The sequence below is a fragment of the Grampus griseus genome (genome assembly GCF_964374135.1).
Source record: "Grampus griseus genome assembly, chromosome: 7".
Lineage (NCBI taxonomy): Eukaryota > Metazoa > Chordata > Mammalia > Artiodactyla > Delphinidae > Grampus > Grampus griseus.
Window position 1 is genome coordinate 54,894,797 of NC_139001.1, and position 25,142 is coordinate 54,919,938.

Here is a 25,142-nt window from a genome sequence, read left to right on the forward strand (position 1 = left end):
AAACAATCCTCTGGTGGAAACAAACCATGTGTTGATACCTTCAGTTTGATTCATCACTCTTACTCTCAAATCTGAGGGCTGGAGATACATGCCCCCATTATTTTGTGGAGCACATGGCCGTATACCTTCTGGAGGGAGTCTGAGTACTCTCAGCACAGCTGCTTATTTGCAGCCAAGCTAGGGTGAGCACCAGGGGAATAGAGCCTGGCCTAGGAACAAGAAAGAAAGGCTTCAGGGACACAGTGGCTGTCAGTGGGGAAAGGAATGTGCGTGGAACCAGCTAGCCCCAGGGATCCACCTGGAAGATCAGTGGGAAGTAGTGACGTGCTGCTTCCAAGTCCTCTTTGCAGTGGATGATGTGGCTTTTTCTAACCTGGGTTTTCAGTGGCTGAATGCAATCTTGTGATTGGAAGATTTGTTTTTATCATTTTCTTCCAAACTTACATCTATTGGTTTAATAGTTTGTTGAGAATTTTGTTTTATAAACCAATATGAGGCTACTAGTTTTTGGTTTCCAGTATTCATCCTTTTGGAAAATCAGATGTTTTCCACCATGATACTGTATATGCTATGCCAAATTAAGTTGCTGTGATATTTACCAGTTAAATGTGGAAAGGGTCAGAGGCTGAGAGAGTTGAAAGATCCATCCATTTCACATATCAGAACCTTGCCCAACTATAGCATCTTGACAGTCTTTTTGTTCTTAGCTCTCTGTGATTTTCAGAAAATATCAAATTCCTTTAGCATTCCATGTAGCAATTCAGTTGGACTTAATTTTTATGGTAAAGAGTTTTGTAGTCAGGATGATAATGGCTTTAAAAACTAGGGACATTTAGATGGCTGCTATATCCTGCTAAAAGTATAGAGTGCTATGCTGTCTGTTTTTCACATATTTATATTACTTATGAAGATTGACTCACTGCCCTCTTGACAGTTGTCATTTGGTATATCTTGCCTATTTTACTGGCAGTTCAATAGTATAAAGACTTCTTTTTGGAGGGCACTTCTGAAGCTGTAGTGCTGTCCTGAATGGTAATCTCATCACTTTGATGTAACTATGCTAATTAATACTGTTTTTTAAATTTCTTTTCCTTGTGTCACTTTCTCATGTCAGAATAAAATTATTTATAACATGTATAATAGTAACCTATAAACTTTTTTAGTGATATTGTGAATATACCATAACATAATCAATTTCCTGTTGAATATTTAGGTATTTTTCAATTTTTTCTTATGAATTCCTAGAAATAAAATTGTTGTATTGAAAAGTATGAATATTTTAAAGGTTTTTGTTATTTACTGCCACATTGTCTTCCATATATATATTGCACTAACTTGTATTCTCTCCAGCAATGTATAAAAGTAGACTTTTATACAAAAACTTTTCACAAAAACTTTCAATAAATCTAGGTATCTTGACACCTCAAATTTTAAATCTTTGCCAATTTTATAGAAAAACTATAACTGTTGTGGTAATTTGACAGTTTTCAAATATTTATGTGAAATATGAGACAATTCTTTCCCATCAATTTTTTATTTTGTTAATTTCTGATTCTTACCCAGTGCTCATTTTCCCTCATTAATTAGTAAGAATTCTGTATGTTTAGGATTTAACACTTTGTCAGCCAGATGTGTTTAAAAATATTTTTCCAATTTTATTTTACTTTTAATTCTTTGTATTATTTTTTAGGTACTGAAATTTAAAATTTTTATTAGTCAAATATATTAGTGTTTATGTTTCCTCCTTTTGGTATTATGTGTTGAAAGACTTCCCTCTAGTGAGATCAGACAAATTTCCAGTTATATTCCTTCCATTCTTTTATTATTTTATTTTTGACATTTAACTTTTTAAATTATAAAAATGTTTTAATATAATTTCCAAGTAAAGTAAATGATGGTTTAGTTTATAGTTTATCATGTCATTATTCATTCTTCTACTGAAAACTTTCAACCATTTGTACTTCTGATAAGACTCTTAGCTGAAATGAACAAATGAAAGAAATGGAATTAATCTTACTTTTATTGGCTGCTTTGGTTAAAGATTTGGTGGAAAAGAAGGCCAACATTTGAACATAAGGCCATTGACTTTTCTGAGTGCAAATTTAGGATTTACTTGATAATATTTGGGATATATGCATTCTCATATTATTGACTATTATAATTAATATTCAGACATTTTTCTCGTAGTATTTCATGTTAAAATAAGAAATGTGTCTTGGCAGGGTTTGAGTGATCTGTTCCACTTTTGTAATTCATCAAGAGATGAGTATATTTATCTTCAAATTCTGCTTGAAATTAATTTTGATGTATAATGTGAGGAAAGAATCTTACTTTTCCCAAATATGTAACTAATTGAATAATTTATTATTTTCTGACTGATTTGAAATGATACTCTTATGATTAAATACATTTATTCACACACATATATACATATGTATATATGCACGTATATATTTGGCATTATACTTTCATCAATTTTTCTATTTTTTGAACAAGTATCACATTGTTTTAGTTATTGTAGCTTTAAGATATATATATATATATATATATTTTAAATAAATTTATTTGTTTTTGGCTGTGTTGGGTCTCCATTGCTGCACACGAGCTTTCTCTAGTTGTGGCAAGTGGGGGCTACTCTTCGTTGCGTTGCACGGGCTTCTCATTGCGGTGGCTTCTCTTGTTCTGGAGCATGGGCTCTAGGTGCGTGGGCTTCAGTAGTTGTGGCATGTGGGCTCAGTAGTTGTGGCCCACGGACAACAGAGTGCAGGCTCAGTAGTTGTGGTGAATGGGCCCAGTTGCCCCGCGGCATGTGGGATCCTCCTGGACCAGGTCTCGAACCCGTGTCCCCTGCATTGGCAGGTGGACTCCTAACCACTGCGCCACCACGGATGTCCCTAAGATATATTTTAATATTAGGTAATCATGTACTTTTATCTTCATATTCTCGCAAGAAAGAATGATTCAAAATGTTTTTAGAAACCTTTGAAAATAGGTTTTAAAAGGTTTTAGAATTTTCAGAACTTTTAAAGCAAACTTTAAAATTACTTTTTTTTTTTTTTTTGTGGTATGTGGGCCTCTCACGGTTGTGGCCTTTCCCGTTGCGGAGCACAGGCTCCGGACGCGCAGGATCAGTGGCCATGGCTCACGTGCCTAGCTGCTCTGTGGCATGTGGGATCTTCCCGCACCGGGGCACAAACCCATGTCCCCTGCATCGGCAGGCGGACTCTCAACCACTGCGCCACCAGGGAAGCCCTACTTTTTTTTAAAACTTCTTTATTGGAGTATAATTGCTTAACAATGGTGTGTCAGTTTCTGCTTTATAACCAAGTGAATCAGCTATACATATACACACATCCCCATATCTCCTCCCTCTTGTGTCTCCCTCTCACCCTCCCTATCCCACCCCTCTAGGTGGACACAAAGCACCGAGCTGATCTCCCTGTGCTATGTGGCTGCTTCCCACTAGCTATCTGTTTTACATTTGGTACTATATATAAAGTCCATGCCACTCTCTCACTTTGTCCCAGCTTACCCTTCCCCATCCCCATGTCCTCAAGTCCATTCTCTACGTCTGCATCTTTATTCCTGTCCTGCCCCTACATTCTTCAGAACAATTTTTTTTTTTTTTTAGATTCCATATATATGTGTTAGCATACGGTATTTGTTTTTCTCTTTCTGACTTACTTCACTCTGTATGACAGACTCTAGGTCCATCCACCTCACTACAAATAACTCAATTTCGTTTCTTTTTATGGCTGAGTAATATTCCATTGTATATATGTGCCACATCTTTATCCATTCATCTGTCGATGGACACTTAGGTTACTTCCATGTCCTGGCTATTGTAAATACAGCTGCAATGAACATTGTGGTACAGGACTGTTTTTGAATTACGGTTTTCTCAGGATGTATGCCCAGTAGTGGGATTGCTGGGTCCTGTGGTAGTTCTATTTTTAGTATTTTAAGGACCCTCCATACTGTTCTGTATAGTGGCTGTATCAATTTACGTTCCCACCAGCAGTGCAAGAGGGTTCCCTTCTTTCCACACCCTCTCCAGCATTTATTGTTTGTAGATTTTTTGATGATGACCATTCAGACTGCTGTGAGGTGATACCTCATTGTAGTTTTGATTTGCATTTCTCTAGTGATTAGTGATGTTGAGCATCCATTCATGTGTTTGTTGGCAATCTGTATATCTTCTTTGGAAAAATGTCTGTTTATGTCTTCTGCCCATTTTTGGATTGGGTTGTTTGTTTTTTTGATCTTGAGCTGCATGAGCTGCTTGTAAATTTTGGAGATTAATCCTTTGTCAGTTGCTTCATTTGCAAATATTTTCTCCCATTCTGAGGGTTGTCTTTTGGTCTTGTTTATGGTTTCCTTTGCTGTGCAAAAGCTTTTAAGTTTCATTAGGTCCCATTTGTTTGTTTTTATTTCCATTTCTCTACGAGGTGGGTCAAAAAGGATCTTGCTGTGATTTTACTCATCGAGTGTTCTGCCTATTTTTTCCTCTAAGAATTTTACAGTGTCTGGCCTTACATTTAGGTCTTTAATCCATTTTGAGTTTATTTTTGTGTATGGAGTTACGGATCATTCTTTTACATGGAGCTGTCCAGTTTTGCCAGCACCACTTATTGAAGAAGCTGTCTTTTCTCCAATGTATACTCTTGCCTCCTTTATCAAATATAAGGTGACCATATGTGCATGGGTTTAGCTCTGGGCTTTCTCTCTGGTTCCATTGATCTATATTTCTGTTTTTGTGCCAGTACCATACTGTCTTGGTTACTGGAGCTTTATAGTATAGTTTGAAGTCAGGGAGCCTGGTTTCTCCACCTCTGTTACTTCTTCTCAAGATTGCTTTGGCTCTTAGGGGTCTTTTGGGTTTCGATACAAACTGAAATTTTTTGTTCTACTTCTGTGAAAAATGCCATTGGTAGTTTGATAGGTATTGCATTGAATCTGTAGATTACTTTGGGTAGTAGAGTCATTTTCACAATGTTGAGTCTTACAATCCAAGAACATAGTATATCTCTCCATCTGTTTGGATCATCTTTAATTTCTTTCATCAGTGTCTTATAGTTTTCTGCATGCAGGTCTTTTGTCTCCCTAGGTAGGTTTATTCCTAGGTATTTTATTCTTTTTGTTGCAGTGGTAAATGGGAGTGTTTCCTTAATTTCTCTTTCAGATTTTTCATCATTAGGGTATAGGAATGCAAGAGACTTCCGTGCATTAACTTTGTATCCTGCTACTTTACCAAATTCATTGACTAGCTCTAGTAGTTTTCTGGTAGCATCTTTAGGATTCTCTATGTATAGTATCATGTCATCTGTAAACAATGAATATTTTATTACTTCTTCTTTTCCAATTTGGATTCCTTTTATTTCTTTTTCTTCTTTGATTGCTGTAGCTAAAACTTCCAAAACTATGTTGCATAATAGTGGTGAGAGTGGACAACCTTGTCTTGTTCCTTGTCTTAGAGGAATTGGTTTTAGTTTTTCACCATTGAGAATGATGTTGGCTGTGGGTTTGTCATATATGGCCTTTATTATGTTGGGGTAAGTTCCCTCTATGCCTACTTTCTGGAGGGTTTTTATCATAAATGGGTGTTGGATTTTGTCAAAAGCTTTTTCTGCATTTATTGAGATGATCATATGGTTTTTCTCCTTCAATTTGTTAATATGGTGTATCACAGTGGTAGATTTGCATATATTGAAGAATTTTTGCATTCCTGAGATAAACCCCACTTGGTCATGGTGTATGATCCTTTTAATGTGCTGTTGGATTCTGTTTGCTAGTATTTTGTTGAGCATTTTTGCATCTATGTTCATCAGTGATATTGGCCTGTAGTTTTCTTTCTTTGTGACATCTTTGTCTGGTTTTGGTATCAGGGTGATGGTCACCTCGTAGAATGAGTTTGGGGTGTTACTCCCTCTGCTATATTTTGGAAGAGTTTGAGCAGGATAGGTGTTAGCTCTTCTCTAAATGTTTGATAGAATTCGCCCGTGAAGCCATCTGGTCTTGTTTGGTCTATTTGTATTTTCTGATTGGTCTGTTTATATTTTCTGTTTCTTCCTGGTTCAGTCTCAGAAGGTTGTGCTTTTCTAAGAATTTGTCCATTTCTTCCAGGTTGTCTGTTTTATTGGCATATAGTTGCTTGTAGTAATCTCTCATGATCTTCTGTGTTTCTGCAGTGTCAGTTGTTACTTCTCCTTTTTCATTTCTAATTCTATTGATTTGAGTCTTCTCCCTTTTTTCCTTGATGAGTCTGGTTAATGGTTTTTCAATTTTGTTTCTCTTTGCAAAGAACCAGCTTTTACTTTTTTGATCTTTGCTATTGTTTCCTTCATTTCTTTTTCATTTATCTCTGATCTGATGTTTATGATTTTTTTCCTTCTGCTAACTTTGGGTATTTTTGTTCTCCTTTCTCTAATTGCTTTAGGTGTAAGGTTTGTTTGTTTGAGATTTTTCTTGTTTCTTAAGGTAGGATTATATTGCTATAAACTTCCCTCTTAGAACTGCTTTTGCTGCATCCCATAAGTTTTGGGTCATCTTGTTTTCATTGTCATTTGTTTCTAGGTATTTTTTAATTTACTCTTAGATTTCTTCAGTGATCTCTTGGTTATTTAGTAACATATTGTTTAGGCTCCATGTGTTTGTATTTTTTAGTGTTTTTCCTGTAATTGATATCTAGTCTCATAGCGTTGTGGCCAGAAAAAGTACTTGATATGATTTCAATTTTCTTAAATTTACCAAGGCTTGATTTGTGACCCAACATATGATCTATCCTGGAGAATGTTCCATGAGCACCTGAGAAGTGTATTCTGTTGTTTTTGGATGGAATGTCCTATACATATCAATTAAGGCCATCTTTTTTAGTGTGTCATTTAAAGCTTGTGTTTCCTTATTTATTTTCATTTTGCATGACTGTCCATTTGTGAAAGTGGGCTGTTGAAGTCCTCTACTCTGATTGTGTTACTGTCAGTTTCCCCTTTTATGGCTGTTAGTATTTGCCTTATGTATTGAGGTGCTCCTATGTTGGGTGCTTAAATATTTACAATTGTTATACCCTCTTTTTGGATTGATCCGTTTATCATTATGTAGTGTCCTTCTTTGTCTCTTTTAATAATCTTTATTTTAAAGTCTCTATTGTCTGATATGAGAATTGCTACTCCAGCTTTCTTTTGATTTCCATTTGCATGTAATATCTTTTTCCATCCCCTTACTTTCAGTCTGTATGTGTCCCTAGGTCTGAAGTGGGTCTCTTGTAAACAGCATATATACGGGTCTTGTTTTTGTATCCATTCAGCCAGTCTGTGTCTTTTGGTTGGAGCATTTAATCCATTTACATTTAATGTTATTATCAATATGTATGTTCCTATTACTATTTTCTTAATTGTTTTGGGTTTGTTATTGTAGGTCTTTTCCTTCTCTTGAGTTTCCTGCCTAGAGAAGTTCCTTTAGCATTTGTTGTAAACCTGGTTTGGTGGTGCTGAATTCTCTTAGCTTTTGCTTCTCTGTAAAGGTTTTCATTTCTCTGTCGAATCTGAATGAGATCCTTGCTGGGTAGAGCAATATTGGTTGTAAGTTTTTCCCTTTCATCACTTTCAATATGTTCTGCCACTCCCTTCTGGCTTGCAGAGTTTCTGCTGAAAAAGCAGTTGTTAACTTTATGGGGATTCCCTTGTATGTTATTTGTTGGATTTCCCTTGTTGCCTTTTTTTTTTTTTTTTTTTTTTTTGCCGTACGCAGGCCTCACACTGTTGTAGTCTCTCCCATTGCAGAGCACAGGCTCTGGACGCGCAGGCTCGGCGGCCATGGTTCACAGGCCTAGCCTCTCCATGGCATGTGGGATCTTCCTGGACCGGGGCACGAACCCGTTTCCCCTGCATCGGCAGGCAGACTCTCAACCACTGCGCCACCAGGGAAGCTCTCCCTTGTTGCTTTTAATATTTTGTCTTTGTATTTAACTTTTGATAGTTTGATTAATATGTGTCTTGGCATGTTTCTCCTTGGATTTATCCTGTATGGAACTCTTTGTGCTTCCAGGTCTTGGTTGACTCTTTCCTTTCGCATATTAGGGAAGTTTTCAACTATAATCTCTTCAGATGTTTTCTCAGTCCCTTTCATTTTCTCTTGATTTCTGGGATCCCTATAATTCGAATGTTGGTGCATTTAATGTTGTCCCAGAGGTCTCTGAGACTGTCCTCAGTTCTTTTCATTCTTTTTTCTTTATTCTGCTCTGTGGTAGTTATTTCCACTCTTTCATCTTCCAGGTCACTTATCTGTTCTTCCGCCTCAGTTTTTCTGCTCTTGATTCCTTCTAGAGAATTTTTTATTTCATTTATTTTGTTGTTCATCACTGTTTGTTTGCTCTTTAGTTCTTCTAGGTCCTTCTGAAATGTTTCTTGTATTTTCTCCATTCTATTTCCAAGAATTTGGATCATCTTTTCTATTATTACTCTGAATTCTTTTTCAGGTAGACTTCCCATTTCCTCCTCATTTGTTTGGTCTGGTGGGGTTTTACCTTGCTCCTTCATCTGCTGTGTGTTTCTCTGTCTTCTCATTTTGCTTAACTTACTGTGTTTGGAGTCTCCTTTTCGCAGACTGCAGGTTCATAGTTCCTGTCGTTTTTGGTGTCTGCCTGCAGTGGCTACGGTGTTTTTAGTGGGTTGTGTAGGCTTCCTGGTGGAGGGGACTGGTGCCTGTGTTCTGGTGGATGAGGCTTGATCTTGTGTTTCTGGTGGGCAGGATTGTTTCTGGTAGTGTGTTTTGGGGCGTCTGTTACCTTATTATGATTTTAAGCAGCCTCTCTGCTAATGGGTGGGGATGTGTTCCTGTCTTGCTTATTGTTTGGCATAGGGTGTCCAGCATTGTATTTTGCTGGTCATTGAGTGGAGCTGGGTCTTAGCATTGAGATGGTTATCTCTGGGAGAACTTTCGCCATTTGACATTACATGGAGCCTGGAGATCTTTGGTGGACCAATGTCCTGAACTTGGCTCTCCTACCTCAGAGGCACAGATCTGACACCCTGCCAGAGCACCAAGACCCTCTCAGCCACACGGCTCTCTCTGGGCTTCTGTTTCAGCAACAACAATGTGACTGAATGGTGTAGGCCACTTTTTTCACCAATTGTCCGAGGAGAAATCTAAGATTACTTTTTAACATTAAACTTTTGTCAAACAAAAACAGTAACTTCCACATATTAATCGTAAAACCTTAATAAAATATGTATTAAAATATAACTTATACACTTTGATACTAGAAATTAGTGTATTTGCCATAAATGTGGGAAAGTCACAATCTTATTGATACAGCTGTTTACCAATTAGTTACATTTGGGGGCCAACTTTTCTGGTTGTCTCAATTGGTCACAGTGGGAAGAGTAAAATAGGCTTTCTGTTGGAGGTGGTCCTTGTTGGGTTTTTTTTTAAATCCAGAGCTTTTATTTAATTTTCCTTTCAGTTTTATCCAGATTTAATTGACATACAGCACTGTATAAGTTTAAGGTGTACAGCATAGTGATTTGACTGAAATACATCATAAAATGATTACCACAGTAAGTTTAGTGAACATCCATCATCTTGTATAGATACAAAACTAAAGAAGTAGAAAACAAATTTTCCCTTGTGATGAGAAGTCTTAAGATTTCCTCTCAACTTTGAAATATGACACACACAGTTTTCATCATATGATGTTGTACATGATATCCCTAGTGCTTATTTGTCTGATAACTGGAAGTTTGTGCCTTTTGACTACCTTCATCCAATTCCCGCTGCCCCCATGCCCTGCCTCTGGTAACCACAAATCTGATCTCTTTTTCTATGATCCTTGTTAGGTTTTAACAAATAAATGAGACCAAATCTCTGGTGTGTCTCTGTTAATCTAATCTGTACCCCTGATTCAGATCTGGCTTTTCATGCATCACTCTTTTGACCTTGGCTTTCCCTATATTCCCTGGTTCCTGACTGTTTGGCTTTGAATCACAGCTCCATGTTGACAATCCCTTGTCCATATTTATAGACTTCATGGCCTTCTTGGTTCCACCTGTAGCCTCACCTCCCTGATTCACCAGAGTTCTTAGATGGCTCCACTGTGACAGGAAGAAAGGTGCTTCTGGCCAGCTGACTCTTCCTATGTCTATCTCTTCAGATAGTGGTCTTTGGCTCAGACATTTTAATTATACACAATAAATCTTATAGAAATGGAGTTGAATTTTAACTCTACATACAATTTATTTGCACACTTACAGTATATCCTTAGTAGATATCTGTGCTATGTATTAAAGAAGTTTAAGATTTCACCATTTTCTTTCATACCACCTCACCAACTTTGGTTTCACCTGTGCTGTAGTTCTTCTATTTTCTTGTGTCTTATGCCTTGAGATATATTTGTATTTCTCATAAGAAAGATAAATAATAATAGTCATGATGACAACAATAAGACAGGACCAAAGAAAAGTGCCAACTAAGAAAGGCAGAACAAAGAAATAAGATCAGCAAACCAAGTTTACTTTAGAAACGCACCTAAAGTACAGTGACTTGGTAATAACAATGGCTCTTTCTAAACCTCATATTAAATTCTTTTATGGTGTCTGTTAACCACTAATTCAGCTTGGAAGACTTAATTGAAAGTGTGCCCATTAAGCATTAACCAAATAGAGGTGACCTGTACATATTTATAAACTGCTCCACCACCTACCACACCACTTCAGGTCCATAAAAGAGTGACGTTTCAAAAACATACATACTTTTTGGTAATATTTTATACTATTTAAAGCTATACACGTTTCTTTGTAGAAGAATTCAGAGACAAGATTTTTGTTTGCTGTTGAGCAATGACATTCTATGAATACATATTAGGAACAACCATGATAACTGCACTTTTTCTCAACAAGTATCAAATTAGGATGCCCAAAGCGTTAGCTATCTACTTACCATATGCTGTGTCTTTGTTTTTGTGCACTATATTCTCAAGCCTTCCATCAGTTCAGAACAATTAGTTATGCTTCCTTGTATGGAGAAAAGCAGAATAGTACATTTCAAATGATTAAAGACTAATCAAAAATTTTGAGAGCTTAGCTTTCCAAGCAGTTTTTGGAAAATAAGTGTTTATGATCAGTCATAAATGTAAGGAGATGCTTTTATGAATTGGAATTAAATGAGTGTTACTAATTGATGTACCAATAAAAGCAATTTTCTTTTAAGCTTCAGATAGTGGGCAATCCTTTGGTTTGAGTTTCAATGGCATATTCATTTTATATTTTATATTTCCATTAGCTTCTCTACATTGCAGCTCCATAAGGCATTTGAAAGAAGATGTAGATGAAATGCGGGACTGAACTTGGTCTCCAAACCTTTCTTTGTTGTGGGGAGGATAGGAGGGTTCTGTGTAAGGTATGCAGGCCCAGTGTATTAAGCCTATGAGGAAAGTGGATGGAAAACATAACAAACTGAAACAAAACAAAAGCTAACGAACAATCTTATTCTGAAAGCTCTAAAGCAGTGGTTTACAAGACCCCTCAGAACTCTGGAGGCCTTGGATTTATTAAGGGACCTTTGATTCAGTGGTTCTTAACCCGGACCAACAGTTAGAAGTCAGATCCCCTGCACAACCCCTCCTCCCACCGATTATGATTTAATCGGTCAGAATGGGGCTAGGGCATCAGTAGTTACCTAAAGCTCCTCGAGTGATTCCAGTGTTAGGAACAGTTGCCAACCACTGCTCTATTCTTATGAATACCTAACAGTGTTTGTAGACTGAAGAATTACCATATATACACACATGTTGTATTACTTTTCCTCTATAATTTATGGACACAGTAACTCAGATACAAATTCATTAAACATTTCATGGAGTTAAGAGGAGCTTTTTGCATTTACATGTTTTCTCATCCATATGTTCTAAAAACATAATTCTCATCATGTGGATGTTCTCAGACTTGAAGAGTTTGATCATCTTGGCTCTGAAGGACCCAAGGTAAAGTTGAAATTGTGGTTAAAACAATCACCCTTATAGGTTAAGTGGTGGTCAAGACTAGTTCTTCGCTTAATCATGAGCACTGGATAATTTTACTGTAAAGTGTTGGGGAGAGAAACCTTAAACACAGAGAGGGTAAAAGAGATCTTATGTGACCCATCCTTGCTATGAGTCTGAATAAGATTCTTAGCTCTGGCTCCTGCCTTAGGGAGCCTTGAGTGGCTTCTCTGAGAAAGTGAAAAGAAGAGTGGATAGTTTCCCTTTTGCTTTGAGGCTTCTTATGTGCCTCAAAAATATGTCTCCCTGAGGCTGGCTGGGATTCTCGAGTGCAGTGAACATAGCTCTTTTTTCAAGGACCTGCAAGCTCAGACTTCAGAAGTTGGTTCTTTCTACAGCCTTAGTGGACTTTGCAGGTGGGATCCACTTTCTGGGTGTGTTCTGTGGCATCATATTCAACTCAGGAATGTGCAGAGGAGGCTGCAATTGCAAGGTCCTGGGTCAGAAGTACATGCACTTACTGTTCTCTCTGTAGCGGGCACAGGTCAGTTCCATTGCTAAAAATTCAAAATTGCTTTTGGCCTTATGACTTTATCTTTTTAAATATTAAAAATCATAGCTGAGTGTCACATGCAAAAAGTAGGTCTACACAAAAGCACTGAGAAGATCCCTGCACTTCTCAAGAACAGTTATACTTAAAGTATCTGTGATATGAAAAATATTATGACATAAAAATACTCGAAGCAAAAAAGAGTCTGCCACATTCATAAGAAACTCATTCCAGATTTTAACAACCTTATTAAAGAAGCCCTTTAATTTATTAGAAATCTCTCCTGTTGTAGATCATTTCTTATTTTTTTGTCCTAAGGGAGATGAATAAAAATTGGACACCATTCTCAATGTGATATTTCATTATAGACCTAGAGGCGTTTGTTAGTTTCCTACTCAAGTTTCCATCTCCAACAGTAAGTAGGCCCAATGTTTCTACCTTCTCATTGCTCCTGTCACCTCTGTGCCTGGCCTTCTGTGAAGCTTTGCTGGTGAGTGTGGTGAAGACCTCAAGTGAAGTTACTGAGCAGAATCTCTCATTCTTATCTAATTAGTCTCTTCGTTGCCTTCCTTTTCCTGAAATTAAAACACCTATCTATATATCTATCTACCTACCTACCTACCTATATCTCAAACTACTTTGGGGGCAATACCACCATGTGGATGGCCCGTAGTTAACCAAACCTCAAAACATCCACAAGGGAACTCCTATTACCCCCTCAGAAGCTGTCCCCTCCCTGTGTTCCTTACTCAGGGAATCTACCACTCACCCAGGTACCTGCACTGGCTATATGCAGCTATTTTTTATTTCTCTAGCATTAGCAACCTTACATCAAATTAATCAGCAAGTCCTATTGATTCTGCCTCCTAAGTATCTTTCAACTCAGTCCTTTCCCATCACCCCTACCACCAGTAGCCACCATCCCAGTCCAGAGATGGTTTATCTCTCACCTAGACTTCTTGCTTCCCATTCATTCTTTACCTGTAAGCCATACTAACTCTTTCGAAAATGAAGAATCATCCATATTACTCCCACCTACCTTCTTAAAACCCTCTAGTGACTCCATCTTCCTCTATGGTAAATTTACAGTTCAAAACCTGGTCGCTAAGCACCCCTTCTTCAGCTTCCACCTGGTCTTTTTTGTTCCATCTCTGACTCTTCCCTTGAGAACCATCTTCAACTTTTTTCAGTTCCTCAAATTCACCAGCTTCCTATTGCCTCTAAATTTTGAATACTATTCCCTCTTCCTGGGAAACCAATCCTTTGGCTGTCAGCTTAAAAGTTTCACTTTCCTTGGGAGATTCCCCCACGCCGCCCCCCCTCCCTCAGACTGTGTGTTCCACAATGCCCTATGTTTCCTTTACTACTATACTCATTTGTGGTCATTGCTTGGCTAGCAAAATCTATTTTTTGCTATCTTCCATTTTTAAACTTTCCCTCTCTCTGTAACATCAGAGTAATATGTTCCTTTATCTAATTATTTCCTTAGTGTTCTTCATCTCCTATGATTAATTTATACCTCGATTTTGGGCTCAGCTTTCTTCATTTTCTTAAATTGGAAAATTAATCTAGAGATTAATATAATTGTAAAGTATGCAATTGTATCAGCTCTTCTGACCTCTCATTAGATGGATTATATCAAGTTTTGAGTTAATTTGTGAGAATAATCCCATAAATAGTGTAATGAAGACATGGACAAAGTATGTTTTATGATGCATTATTTTTAAAAAACCATTATGACTTAATGAAATAAATTTATCTTCCCAGCTTTTAAATTAGAAGATTAACACTTACCACTTATATCAACATAATTATCTTTTTCTCCTCAAGTTACAAGTTTATCAGGTGAGTGTAGAGAGTTGGAGAGATGGTGAGGAGGGTTTACTATATTTTTGTTCCCCCTGGTCATGATGAAGCACCCCTGTATCTGTTGTTGTCATGTGGCTTTGGATATTTTGGCAATGAATACCCCACAGTCTTGGTGGTTGATTTACTCAGAGTTGGCTTTTGGTGGATGACGCCCTTCTCCAGAGATACAGACTATCACAAAGGTAAGAGTAGAAAGGCTTGCCTATTCCAGAGTAGATTTTCAAGTCGTCTCACATGGTCCACACCAATGATATGTAACCACCGGAATACATGCCACTCTCTTTGTTCCTTCCCATTTTAAGGCTTTTCTTATCAATGAACTTTATTGATCTTACTAGTGACTAAGCCCTTTATCATTTTGGACAATTGTTCTCATGTGAGAATCAGCTATGAGCATTTAAAACCAATTAAAAACCAATGCTTTGTATTGATTGGTTCAATTTGGGATGGGGTGAAGCCCAGGCACTGGTATTTTGAAAACCTTCTCAGGTAATTCTCACATGCAGCCAGGGTGGAGAACCACTGATTTTAGGTTGCAGGATATACCTCACTGATTTATCAACCTTCTTGACTTTCTTTATACTTTCTTTATATGTAGACTTTCACCTTCATCTCAAACTTCCCCACTCCAGTAGATGGCACTTCCATCTATATAGTTTCTCAAATTAAAACCTGAGATTCATTCTTCTTTCTCTAGACCCCCATCACCAACCAATTCATTAGGAAGTACTGTAGACTCAACATATCCATCTATTTTTCCTTAGCTCCATTGCTTTTCTTTTAACCCAGACCATCTTCTTGCCTAACCTGGACCACTGAAATTTCCTTATTGGTTTCTCCTATTCCAACCCTATATCATCTTCCACAAAGTTCTTAACTTTTAAAAGTTGGTCTTAAACTTTTTGTTATAAAATATTTCAAACCTTTAGATAAGAAAAGACCATCAAAGTTTATAGAATTTTAGCACTGTACTACATTTGCTTCACAGTTTTTTTTTTAAAGACGGAAAATTGTGTTGTTAGAATTGAAGCCTCCCTCTACCTCTCCCTCATGCTATTTCCTCCCTTCCTCCCTGGCGGTAACCACTTATATCAATTCAGACTTTATTATTCCCATGCATGCATTATACTGTTGCTACATGTATGAATCCATACATAATATTTAGTATTGTTTTTAAATTTTGGTGGTATTATATAGATGGTATCAGTTTGCAGCTTGTTTCATTTAACATGTTTTTGATGTTTGTTCATGTTAATACAAGTAGCTTTAGCTGATTCCTTTAAATTGTTATATAGTATATCAAAACAAGACATCATAATTTGTTTATCTTTCTATTGACCAATATTCAAATGATTTCCAGTTTTTTTCTTTTCATAGTTGATGTTGCAGTAAACATTTGTGCATCTCTCTTCTGTACATGTACAATAGTATCACAGTGAAATGTGGGGCCTTAGGGCCTTTTCAACTTTCTAATATTTTGCATAATTACAACACAGTCTTTAAAAAAAACCCACCTATTACTCAGGAAAAGTGTTGTGGAACACCTCTAGTAAGCCAGTATGAAGTAGTAAATGAGAAATAAAAGCTTTGCACTCTCAGATCTTATATACCAGTGGTGGGAGAACAAATAAACTAAGATGATGATTTCAGAGAATGCCAAGTGCTGCATAATGAATCATACCATCCTTCTGCTTCAAGATCTTCAGTGATTTTCCATTGCATTTAGGAATAATATAACTCCTGTCTGGTCCTGTAAGACTTGGTACCATCTGGCCCCTGCCTTCCTCTTCCATTTTCCCTGTGGCTTCCTGTGCCCTTGCCTTTGACCTTTGAGTTTTTGGAAATTACTAAGCTTTTTCTTGCTTCAGGACCTTCACGTGTGCATTGTTCCAGGTTCCTGGAAAGTTTTTCCCACCATTATTTGACTGGCAAATTATTACTCGTGATTCAAGTCACAGCTTACTTGTCCTGTCTTCAGAGAGAACTTCCTAGATCCCCATAAAAATAGGTTCCTTCTTTTGAGCCTCTCTCCTGATACCTTGTCTTTTCCTCAGTATCACTTAGCACAATATATGATTATACATTTATATGTCATCTGCCTCATCTACTAAATTTCAAGTTCATTGAAGGCAGGGATGATGCTTCTTCTGTTTCCTGCTGTATCTCCTAGCTCACGGCCTGACACATAATGTTTCCTCAGTGAATGAAAAAAAACGTAATACAAATTAGTGTTTTTCTGAAAGTTTAGTTGCAGGCTCATTTTGAGCAGGAGATTTGGTTTTGTCTGGGTTTTGATTCCCCTCTCTCTTGAGGGCTCCCTTCTCCCTAACTAAGGGTTTAGAATGGCCTCCATAGGCCCCAGACCAGAATCAGGCCTTATTACAAAGAGGGTTCCTGTTCTTTTGATATTGGGGATATCACAGAGGTCTTTTGATATTGGGGATATCACAGAGGTCATAGAAGCCCAGCACAATTTGGTCTTGAAGTTATCACCTTGTCTGCAGCCAGCCTTCCTAGGCCCTCAGTCAGATAAAATTTATAGCTCTCTATGGTGGTTGACAACAGTGCTTTGTTTTTGATTTTTTTTTTTTTTTTGCGGTACACGGGCCTCTTACTGTTGTGGCCTCTCCCATTGCGGAGCACAGGCTCCGGACGTGCAGGCCCAGTGGCCTTGGCTCACGGGCCCAGCCGCTCCGCGGCGTGTGGGATCCTCCCGGACAGGGACACAAACCCATGTCCCCTGCATCGGCAGGCGGACTCTCAACCACTGTGCCACCAGGGAAGCCTCTGTTTTTGATTTTTAAGCCTCTTTTAACAAGAAAATATCAAGAGCATTGGGAAAGCCTCACTTCAGCCCCTGGCTTGAAGCAGTGAGCCTGGATCCAGTTTCTTCTTCCTTGGAATGTTTTTAATCCCTATTACCCTTTTAGGAGCCAGTCTTTTCTCCCTCTCTCACTCTCCGTTCTTCCTTCTTTTTTCTCCCGTTCCCTTCCCTTCCTTTCCTTTCTTCTTTCTTTTTTTTTTTTTGGCCCACTCAGCATGTGGGATCTTAGTTCCCCAACCAGGGATCAAAACCGTGCCCCCTTCAATGGAAGCACGGAGCCTTAACTACTGGACCACCAGGGAAGTCCCTCTCTTTCTTCCTTTCTTTCTGCCTCCCTTCCTTCCTCCCTTCCTCCCTCCCTTCCTTCCTTCCTTCCTTCCTTCCTTCCTTTTCTTTCCATTTGAAAGTAAGTTGAAGGTAGTATGACATTTCACCTCAACATACTCTAGCATGTATATCCTAAAAATAACATTCTCCTACATAATTACAATACCACTATCACACCCAAGAAAATTTATATTGATACAGTGATATTATCTAATGTAAAGTCCTTGTTCAACTTTCTCTAATTGTCTCCCTCCCAAATTGCATAACAATTTTCAATGAAGGATCTCACATTTCATTTAAGTTTCAGGTCTCTTCAGTCTTCTTTAAACCAGCACAGCTCCCATGGCTTTATTTTTATTTTTAATTTATTTCATCTCTCATGATATTGACATTTTTGAAAAGTACAGGTCAGGCTTCTGAAGGAATGAGCAATAATCTGCATTTTTCTTAATTTTCTTTTCCTGAATGATCAGATTCAGCTCTTTGACAAGAACATTCCACATTCTTTTTTTTTTTTTTTTTTGCGGTACGCGGGCCTCTCACTGTTGTGGCCTCTCCCGTTGCGGATCACAGACTCCGGACGCGCAGGCTCAGCGGCCGTGGCTCACGGGCCCAGCCGCTCCGTGGCATGTGGAATCTTCCCGGACTGGGGCACGAACCCGTGTCCCCTGCATCGGCAGGTGGACTCTCAACCACTGCGCCACCAGGGAAGCCCCATTCCACATTCTTGATGACGCTGTGTCCTTCTTATTGCATCACATCAGGAGGCGCACACGGTGCTGTTTTGTCTCATTAATGGTGATGCTAAGTTTGATTACTTGTTTAATATGATGTCCACTAGATAATGATAAAGACATCTTTTTCTCTTTGAATTTAATGAGGCACTTTGAGACTAAGTGAATACCCTGTTTACTAACAATTTTTCATCCAATGGTATTGCCATCTATTGATGATCCTTGCTTGTATACATTATTGTATCTGTAGTTGCAAAATAGATATTATATAATTTTATCAGTCCTTCTACACTTTTTAGCTGACATTGTGTAAAGAAGCCTTTACCTCCTCCCTACCCATCACATTAAAAACATTTTTTAGAATGTTTAAAAAGTATCAGTATGGACCTATAAGTTCTGTTTTTTTCACAGGATCATTTTGACTGAGGAAACATAATTGCTTTTTCTGCATACTTTTTCATAATGCTTAATATATATTTCTTATATGATACTTCATAGCCAGTTGTCTATGCGAAATAACATATTTTAATAAATAGCACAGTGTGAAGTTCTATTAAAAACACTTGCCCCTTCCCCAGTTTTACTATATTGTTGTAGTGGGGTTTAAAGTTTCTCTCTTCATTTACCATGGTTAAAAACTATGGTGGTGATTTATTTTCATTTATGTTCCTTTGGTGAATTCAACATGAAATCAGATCTGTTCTTGTTATTAAAAATCCGTGGGGTGAAGTTCCCAGTGATAAGGTATCACACACAGAAACATTCTCTCTCCTTCTCCCTGACAACAATGCAAATGCAGTTAATGATGCCCTCTTTGTCTTATTTTTAGGATCGCAGATTCAATGATGAAATTGACAAGCTAACTGGATACAAGACAAAATCATTACTGTGCATGCCTATCCGAAGCAGTGATGGTGAGATTATCGGTGTGGCCCAAGCAATAAATAAGATTCCTGAAGGTGCTCCATTTACTGAAGATGATGAAAAAGTAAGATTTCATGCTTTTTGTGACTTGTACTTTCCTTCTTGATCATTGATTGCTATTCTCCCTGAAAAGGACAGGAATTATGTGAATAGCTGTTGGATTAGGCCATTCATGGATCAAAGAGCTTTTTCTCATATTACACAAAATGTAATGGGAGTTTTTTGCTGTTTTGTAGAATGTGGTATAATTGAAAATAATTACTTCATCTTCTTAGCTTGCTTTTCATTGCAAGCCCTAGTAGTATTCTTATTATTCCCTAGTCTTTATCTTCCTTATAAATAAGCCTTTTTTTAAAACATAAATAATTTGCGATATTTTAAAAAAACACCAAGAATACTGCCAGTACCATCACATCAATGTGTGTGCTCTTTTTCTAACCCATTTCCCTGCCTTCTACCACACCCAAGGATAACCACTAAACTAAATTTTCATTGATATTCCTTTGCTTTATGAAAAAATAATTTATATTTACAATCCCTAAACAACATAGTGATTAATTTTGCTTGTTTTGGAGTTTTTTTACAAATCGTATTATAATGTAATCTTCTACAAGTTGCTTTTTTTACTTAGTATGACGTTGCTAAAATTCATCCATGTTGTTATATGTATCTGTAGTGCTCTTGTTTGCACTGCTGTGTAATGTTCCATCATGTGACTATTTATGTATTCAAAATGAAAATTCATTTCATTTTCCTTCAACAGATATTTGGGTTGTTTCCAATCTTTTTGGGGGGTGAGAGAATATAAACTATAAATATTCTTTTGTATATCTTGGCATACCTACAAGTGGAACAGCTGGGTCATAGGCTATGTGAATATTCAACTTTACAAATAGTGCTAGTATTCCAAAGTGGTTAAATCAATGTATGCTCCCTCCAGTAGGGCTTAAAGAGTTCTAGCTTACTAACACTTGGTATTATCAACTATTTTGGGGGGTGGGGGTGGAATCAGGTGGATATAAAAGGATATATCATTGGAATCTTAATTTGTTTTCCTGATTACTAATGAGGTTGTTCTTTTTTTTTTTTCCATATGTTTATTGGCCGTGTGTTTTTTCTCCTTTGTGAAATATCTACTTGTGTCTTTTACCTACTTGCTTTTGGTTTAAAAAAAAAATCTTTTTCTAATAGATTTGTAGGCGTTCCTTATATATTCTGAATACCAATTTTTTTCTTAGTTTGTGGCTTGTCTTTTTTTTTTTTACATCTTTATTGGAGTATAATTGCTTTACAATGGTGTGTTCGTTTCTGCTTTATAGCAAAGTGAATCAGTTATACATATACATATGTTCCTATATCTCTTCCCTCTTGCGTCTCCCTCCCTCCCACCCTCCCTATCCCACCCCTCCAGGCTAAATAAGCTTTTTAATTGAGGATCACAGCACTACCACACATGGCCCAGGGAAAGATAGGGGAGTTAGGAAGATTACTGTGTTTCAGAAGCTCAGCACTTTCTCATATTTTCATAATTACTGTGAAGAATTGTTTTCTCAGTTTTTATATAAAAATCTCGATAAAATGAATGTTTTATATTGTTATTCCAAATTGCTAATAAAAAGAACATTATTTGTGTCCATGAAGAGCAGTTGGCCTTGGTAGAGTGATGTACTTTTTGCTCTGAAATGTTGAGTTCTCTCACCAGCATTTTATTCACCAGCTCATTTTAAAGAGAGACCTTCAAAGAGCTGAAGTTCTGGCTTTGAATCTCTTACCTTCATATTGAATAGAATCTGTTGGACTATTTATAAGATTTATGGTAAAAGCAAATCTCAAGTTAGTTTGTTTAAGTTTGATGACTGCCATATTCTTACTTGATTTTAAAAGACACTTTATAATTTAACCTTCTGGCTATGAGGTTGCTATTTGCCAGTGCTGATTACTAATGCATTAAATTAATGCAAATGTTCTGGTATAAAAGGTCAACATAAAATATGATTATAAGGAGACAAAATTTTTTAAGTGTGAAGAGAGTCCTTTATTGAGGTCATTTCTGTGGTCAAATTTGAACAACCCAGATCCAAGAAAATGTTTATAAACTCTTAGAGCGTGATAGGACCTCAGGCAAGGTCTTACCAATTCAATAATCAACTACAGTGTTCAAGGCACTTGTGTTGGGGCCGTAAAAGACAAAGATAAATCCCAGATGTGCTATGCCATGAGGGAACTGCACAAGGAAGAAGGCAAGGTCAGCAGTAAGATGTTCTAGGACATGTTGTGAGGGCCTAGGAAAGGGAGGATGAGTCTTACTTGAAGAATCTGAAGAGACTTTGATCTGACCTCTGAAGAAAGTGTAGGCTTCCCTAAGACAGAGCCAGGTGAGAAGGTGAGGCTGTTTAGGAACGTATAAAATATAGTCTACCTCATTCACTATGCAAATGTTTCCATGGGATGTACAGATAGAACAAAAATTTTATTTTGTGCATTTTGTACCGAAGATGACAGAGTCCTATAATTATGTGCCTCTTATAAGGACTTAGATAGAAGGATTTGAGCTTTGTCTTTCCAAACATAACAGCCACGTGCCCACAACATCTCCCAAACCGTTGAGTTTATACACAGAGATTAGTCCTGCTTTCACTCTGTCTCCTTCATTTAAGAGGATCCCATTGTATATTTAATTTTCATCTGTGATTCCATTTATGTTATATTTGTTTTCTGGACTTTTCTCATTGGATTTATACTTATGATGTAGGGCTTCATGAGCTCTGGATGGTTTAAAGGGAAGGTATGCACAGAGCTTTGTCCCTGTCTTGAACAGCATCAATGCTTAGTCTACTGAGTACGAGAGCTGGGACTGAGCTCCAGCTTGGCTAGAGACAAGCAGCCTGCTCTGGGTGAGCCACTTAACCTCTGACTTTGTTTCCTCTTCTGTCGACTAGACTGTCTACCATTCTACAGTATGAGAATTCAGTAATCATTAACAAATACTTTGCAAAGTATAAGAAACTAGGCAAATGTAAACATAAAATTTTTTTTTAAACTATCATTTTCCCAAAGAGTTTCAAAATGTTATTCTATATTTGTCAGTTATCCCAAGCCAATTTATTTCTTAGGTTTAACTTCATTTGAGTATTTCCTTGCTCAAATGTTATATTTTTTCTCCTCTGCAATTATCCCATGTGCCCACAGTAACATTTTATTTTCCAAGCTCTACGATTTCCTCACCTGATTAAAAAACCCTGCTTTAGTCTCACTTCTTGGAAAAAAAAACCTTACCACTTAGGGCAGGTAGGTTGTGTTCTTGCAGGTGACACTGGATGGAGAATATTTTTATCTCAAATTTTGTATCTGGCTCTTTCCTGCAAGAATTCTATATATTGTAAACCAAACAGGAGTGATGAAGAAGAAAAGCAGAAAACAAAATCTAGAAATAATTAATGGGAAAGAACAAGATCTAGAAACTTTTCTTCAAATAAGAGAAAACATTGTGGCATAATGGGTACATACAGTCCAGATAGTGAGTCTACCTGGGTTGAAGTTCCATCTCGGCCATAGCCTGTGTAACCTTGGGCAAGTTACTTAGCTTCTCTATGCTCCCATTTCCTCCTTTTAGGAGAGAGATTATAATAATAATACGATCTCCTAAGGCTATAGGGGGTTAAATGAGAAAATACAAGGAAAGAACTTGGAAAAGCACCTAGCACTTAGTAAGTCCTCATAAAAGATTAGCTTTTACTGATACAATGTTAATACATGTAAGATATAGTCAGGTCTCAGTTAAGAAATTACCTTTGTATAATTTAAGTCTCTAAGTTTTTTTGTTTTGTTTGTTTTTTTTTAAATTATTTTTTATTTTTTATTGTGGTACGTGGGCCTCTCACTGCTGTGGCCTCTCCCATTATGGAGCACAGGCTCCGGACACGCAGGCTCAGCGGCCATGGCTCACGGGCCTAGCCGCTCCGTGGCATATGGGATCTTCCCGGACCGGGGCACGAACCCGTGTCCCCTGCATCGGCAGGCGGACTCTCAACCACTGCGCCACCAGGGAAGCCCCTCTAAGTCTTTATTAAATACAATCTATATGCCAGTTTCACTGTTGGAGTTTTAAAAACGAAGTGAGGGATATACTTCTTTATAAATTCACAATTCTCTTGTGTGATTGTTTATGCACATACTGTTTTACTTGATTGTACAAGATTATGCTTATACCAATTTGTATTCTACTTTTCAGAGTAATTTCTTACATATGTGTCCACATGTGAATGTAGTCTACATTTGCCATTTTTAGAGATTATAAAGTTTTCTTCTTTTTCTATGTAGTTGAGCTTGCACAGTCATTGTCCTATTACTGGAAATTCGGGTTGTTTCCAGTTTTTCACTAACACAAATAGCCCCTGAATGAACATCTTGAACAAGTCACCTTTTTCTTTTGTGTTATTTCCTTGGGGTATATTCTAGAGAAGGAAATTACTGAGTCAAAGGGCAGGAAAAGTTTTATAGCTCTCATTCCAAGTTATCAGATAGCTTTCAGAAATACTGAACCCATTTACAACGGTAGCAACATACATATACCTCTCTTCACAGAGCCCTGCCAGGTTTGTTCAATTCACATTTAAAAACTCAAATTAGTTTGCCTTAGTCTTCTAGGCAGGCTTCAGAGAACCTCCTCCCGCATTTACCAGTATAAACTCCAGCAACAGAAGTTTCAGTGTTGCCTGCAAATAAGGAAACATGGGAGGGAAATGGAAGCACAGTGTTTAGTGTTAGGTGAGGGGCACCATATCAGAGAGCCTTTGGGGCAGGCTCAAGTCTTTGCCTGCTACATGTTAGCTCAGTGACCTTGAGCAAGTTGCCCCATCCCTGTTAGCCTCAGGACCTCCTAGCGTTGTGAGGAGTAAAATAGAGCACAGATGTAAAGTGCTTAGGGTAGCACTTATTATCAATAAATGAGCTTCATGAAATCTCACCATCTACTTCAAACCCAAAAGAAAATAATTTGAACTATATTTGTTATTTTACTTTATACATACAACTCCTATGTCATCGTCCATATGGGTAGTGGTAAATTTATTGCACATTTAACCTAATGTGATTTGTATGTCCTGATATCTTAAAATGTCAACTTCTGGAGACTATCAGCTCTGTTATGTTTGGTGTAATTCCAAAACATTTTGCAATATTAGAATCAGTAAATTATTTGCCTGAGATAAATTAAAAATTAAATGTGGTACATTCATTTCTAGTCTATTTACATCCCTAACATAATTGTCCATAGGATCATATTGTGTTTCTTGAAAATTCGATACATACCTAAGTTTCAGTGACTGTGCTGTATCGTGTAATAGTTGATGGCAGCACCTAGAAAGGTCATCAGGTCCATTTCCCACCAACCCTGCCCTCATCCAATGCATGAATCCACCTGACAGATGGTCATCCAGGCTCTGCCTAGAAACTTCTCTTTCAATGACTTTAAAATCATCATGCTCGGGGCTGGGCTTCAAGATGGTGGAGGAATAAGACATGGAAATCACCTTCCTTCCCACAAATACATCAGAAATACATCTACATGTGGAACAACTCCTACAGAACACATACTGAATGCTGGCAGAAGACCTCAGACTTCCCAAAAGGCAAGAAACTCCCCACATACCTGGGTAGGGCAAAAGAAAAAAGAAAAAACAAGGACAAAAGAATAGGGACAGGACCTGCACCTCTGGGACGGAGGTGTGAAGGAGGAAAAGTTTCCACACACTAGGAAGTCCCTTTACTGGTGGAGACGAGGGGTGGCCGTGGGGGAAGCTTCGGAGCCATGGAGGAGAGCACAGCAACGGGTGCAGAAGGCAAAGGGCAGAGATTCCTGCACAGAGGATTGGTGCTGACCTGCACTCACCAGCCTGAGAGGCTTATCGGCTCACGCGCTGTGGTGGGTGGGGTCTGGGAGCT

General features: G+C 37.8%; 1 protein-coding gene across 1 annotated transcript in view; it reads left to right on the forward strand.

Annotated features, from left to right (window-relative positions):
- Positions 1–25,142, forward strand: part of PDE11A (phosphodiesterase 11A) — a gene marked incomplete at its 3' end in the record, with an annotated part of 412,203 nt that overhangs the window by 32,957 nt on the left and 354,104 nt on the right. Inside the window, exon 2 of the mRNA XM_082658917.1 lies at positions 19,105–19,263. Within this exon, the coding sequence (XP_082515043.1) occupies positions 19,105–19,263 (159 nt within the window). The remainder of the gene's footprint in view (positions 1–19,104; positions 19,264–25,142) is intronic.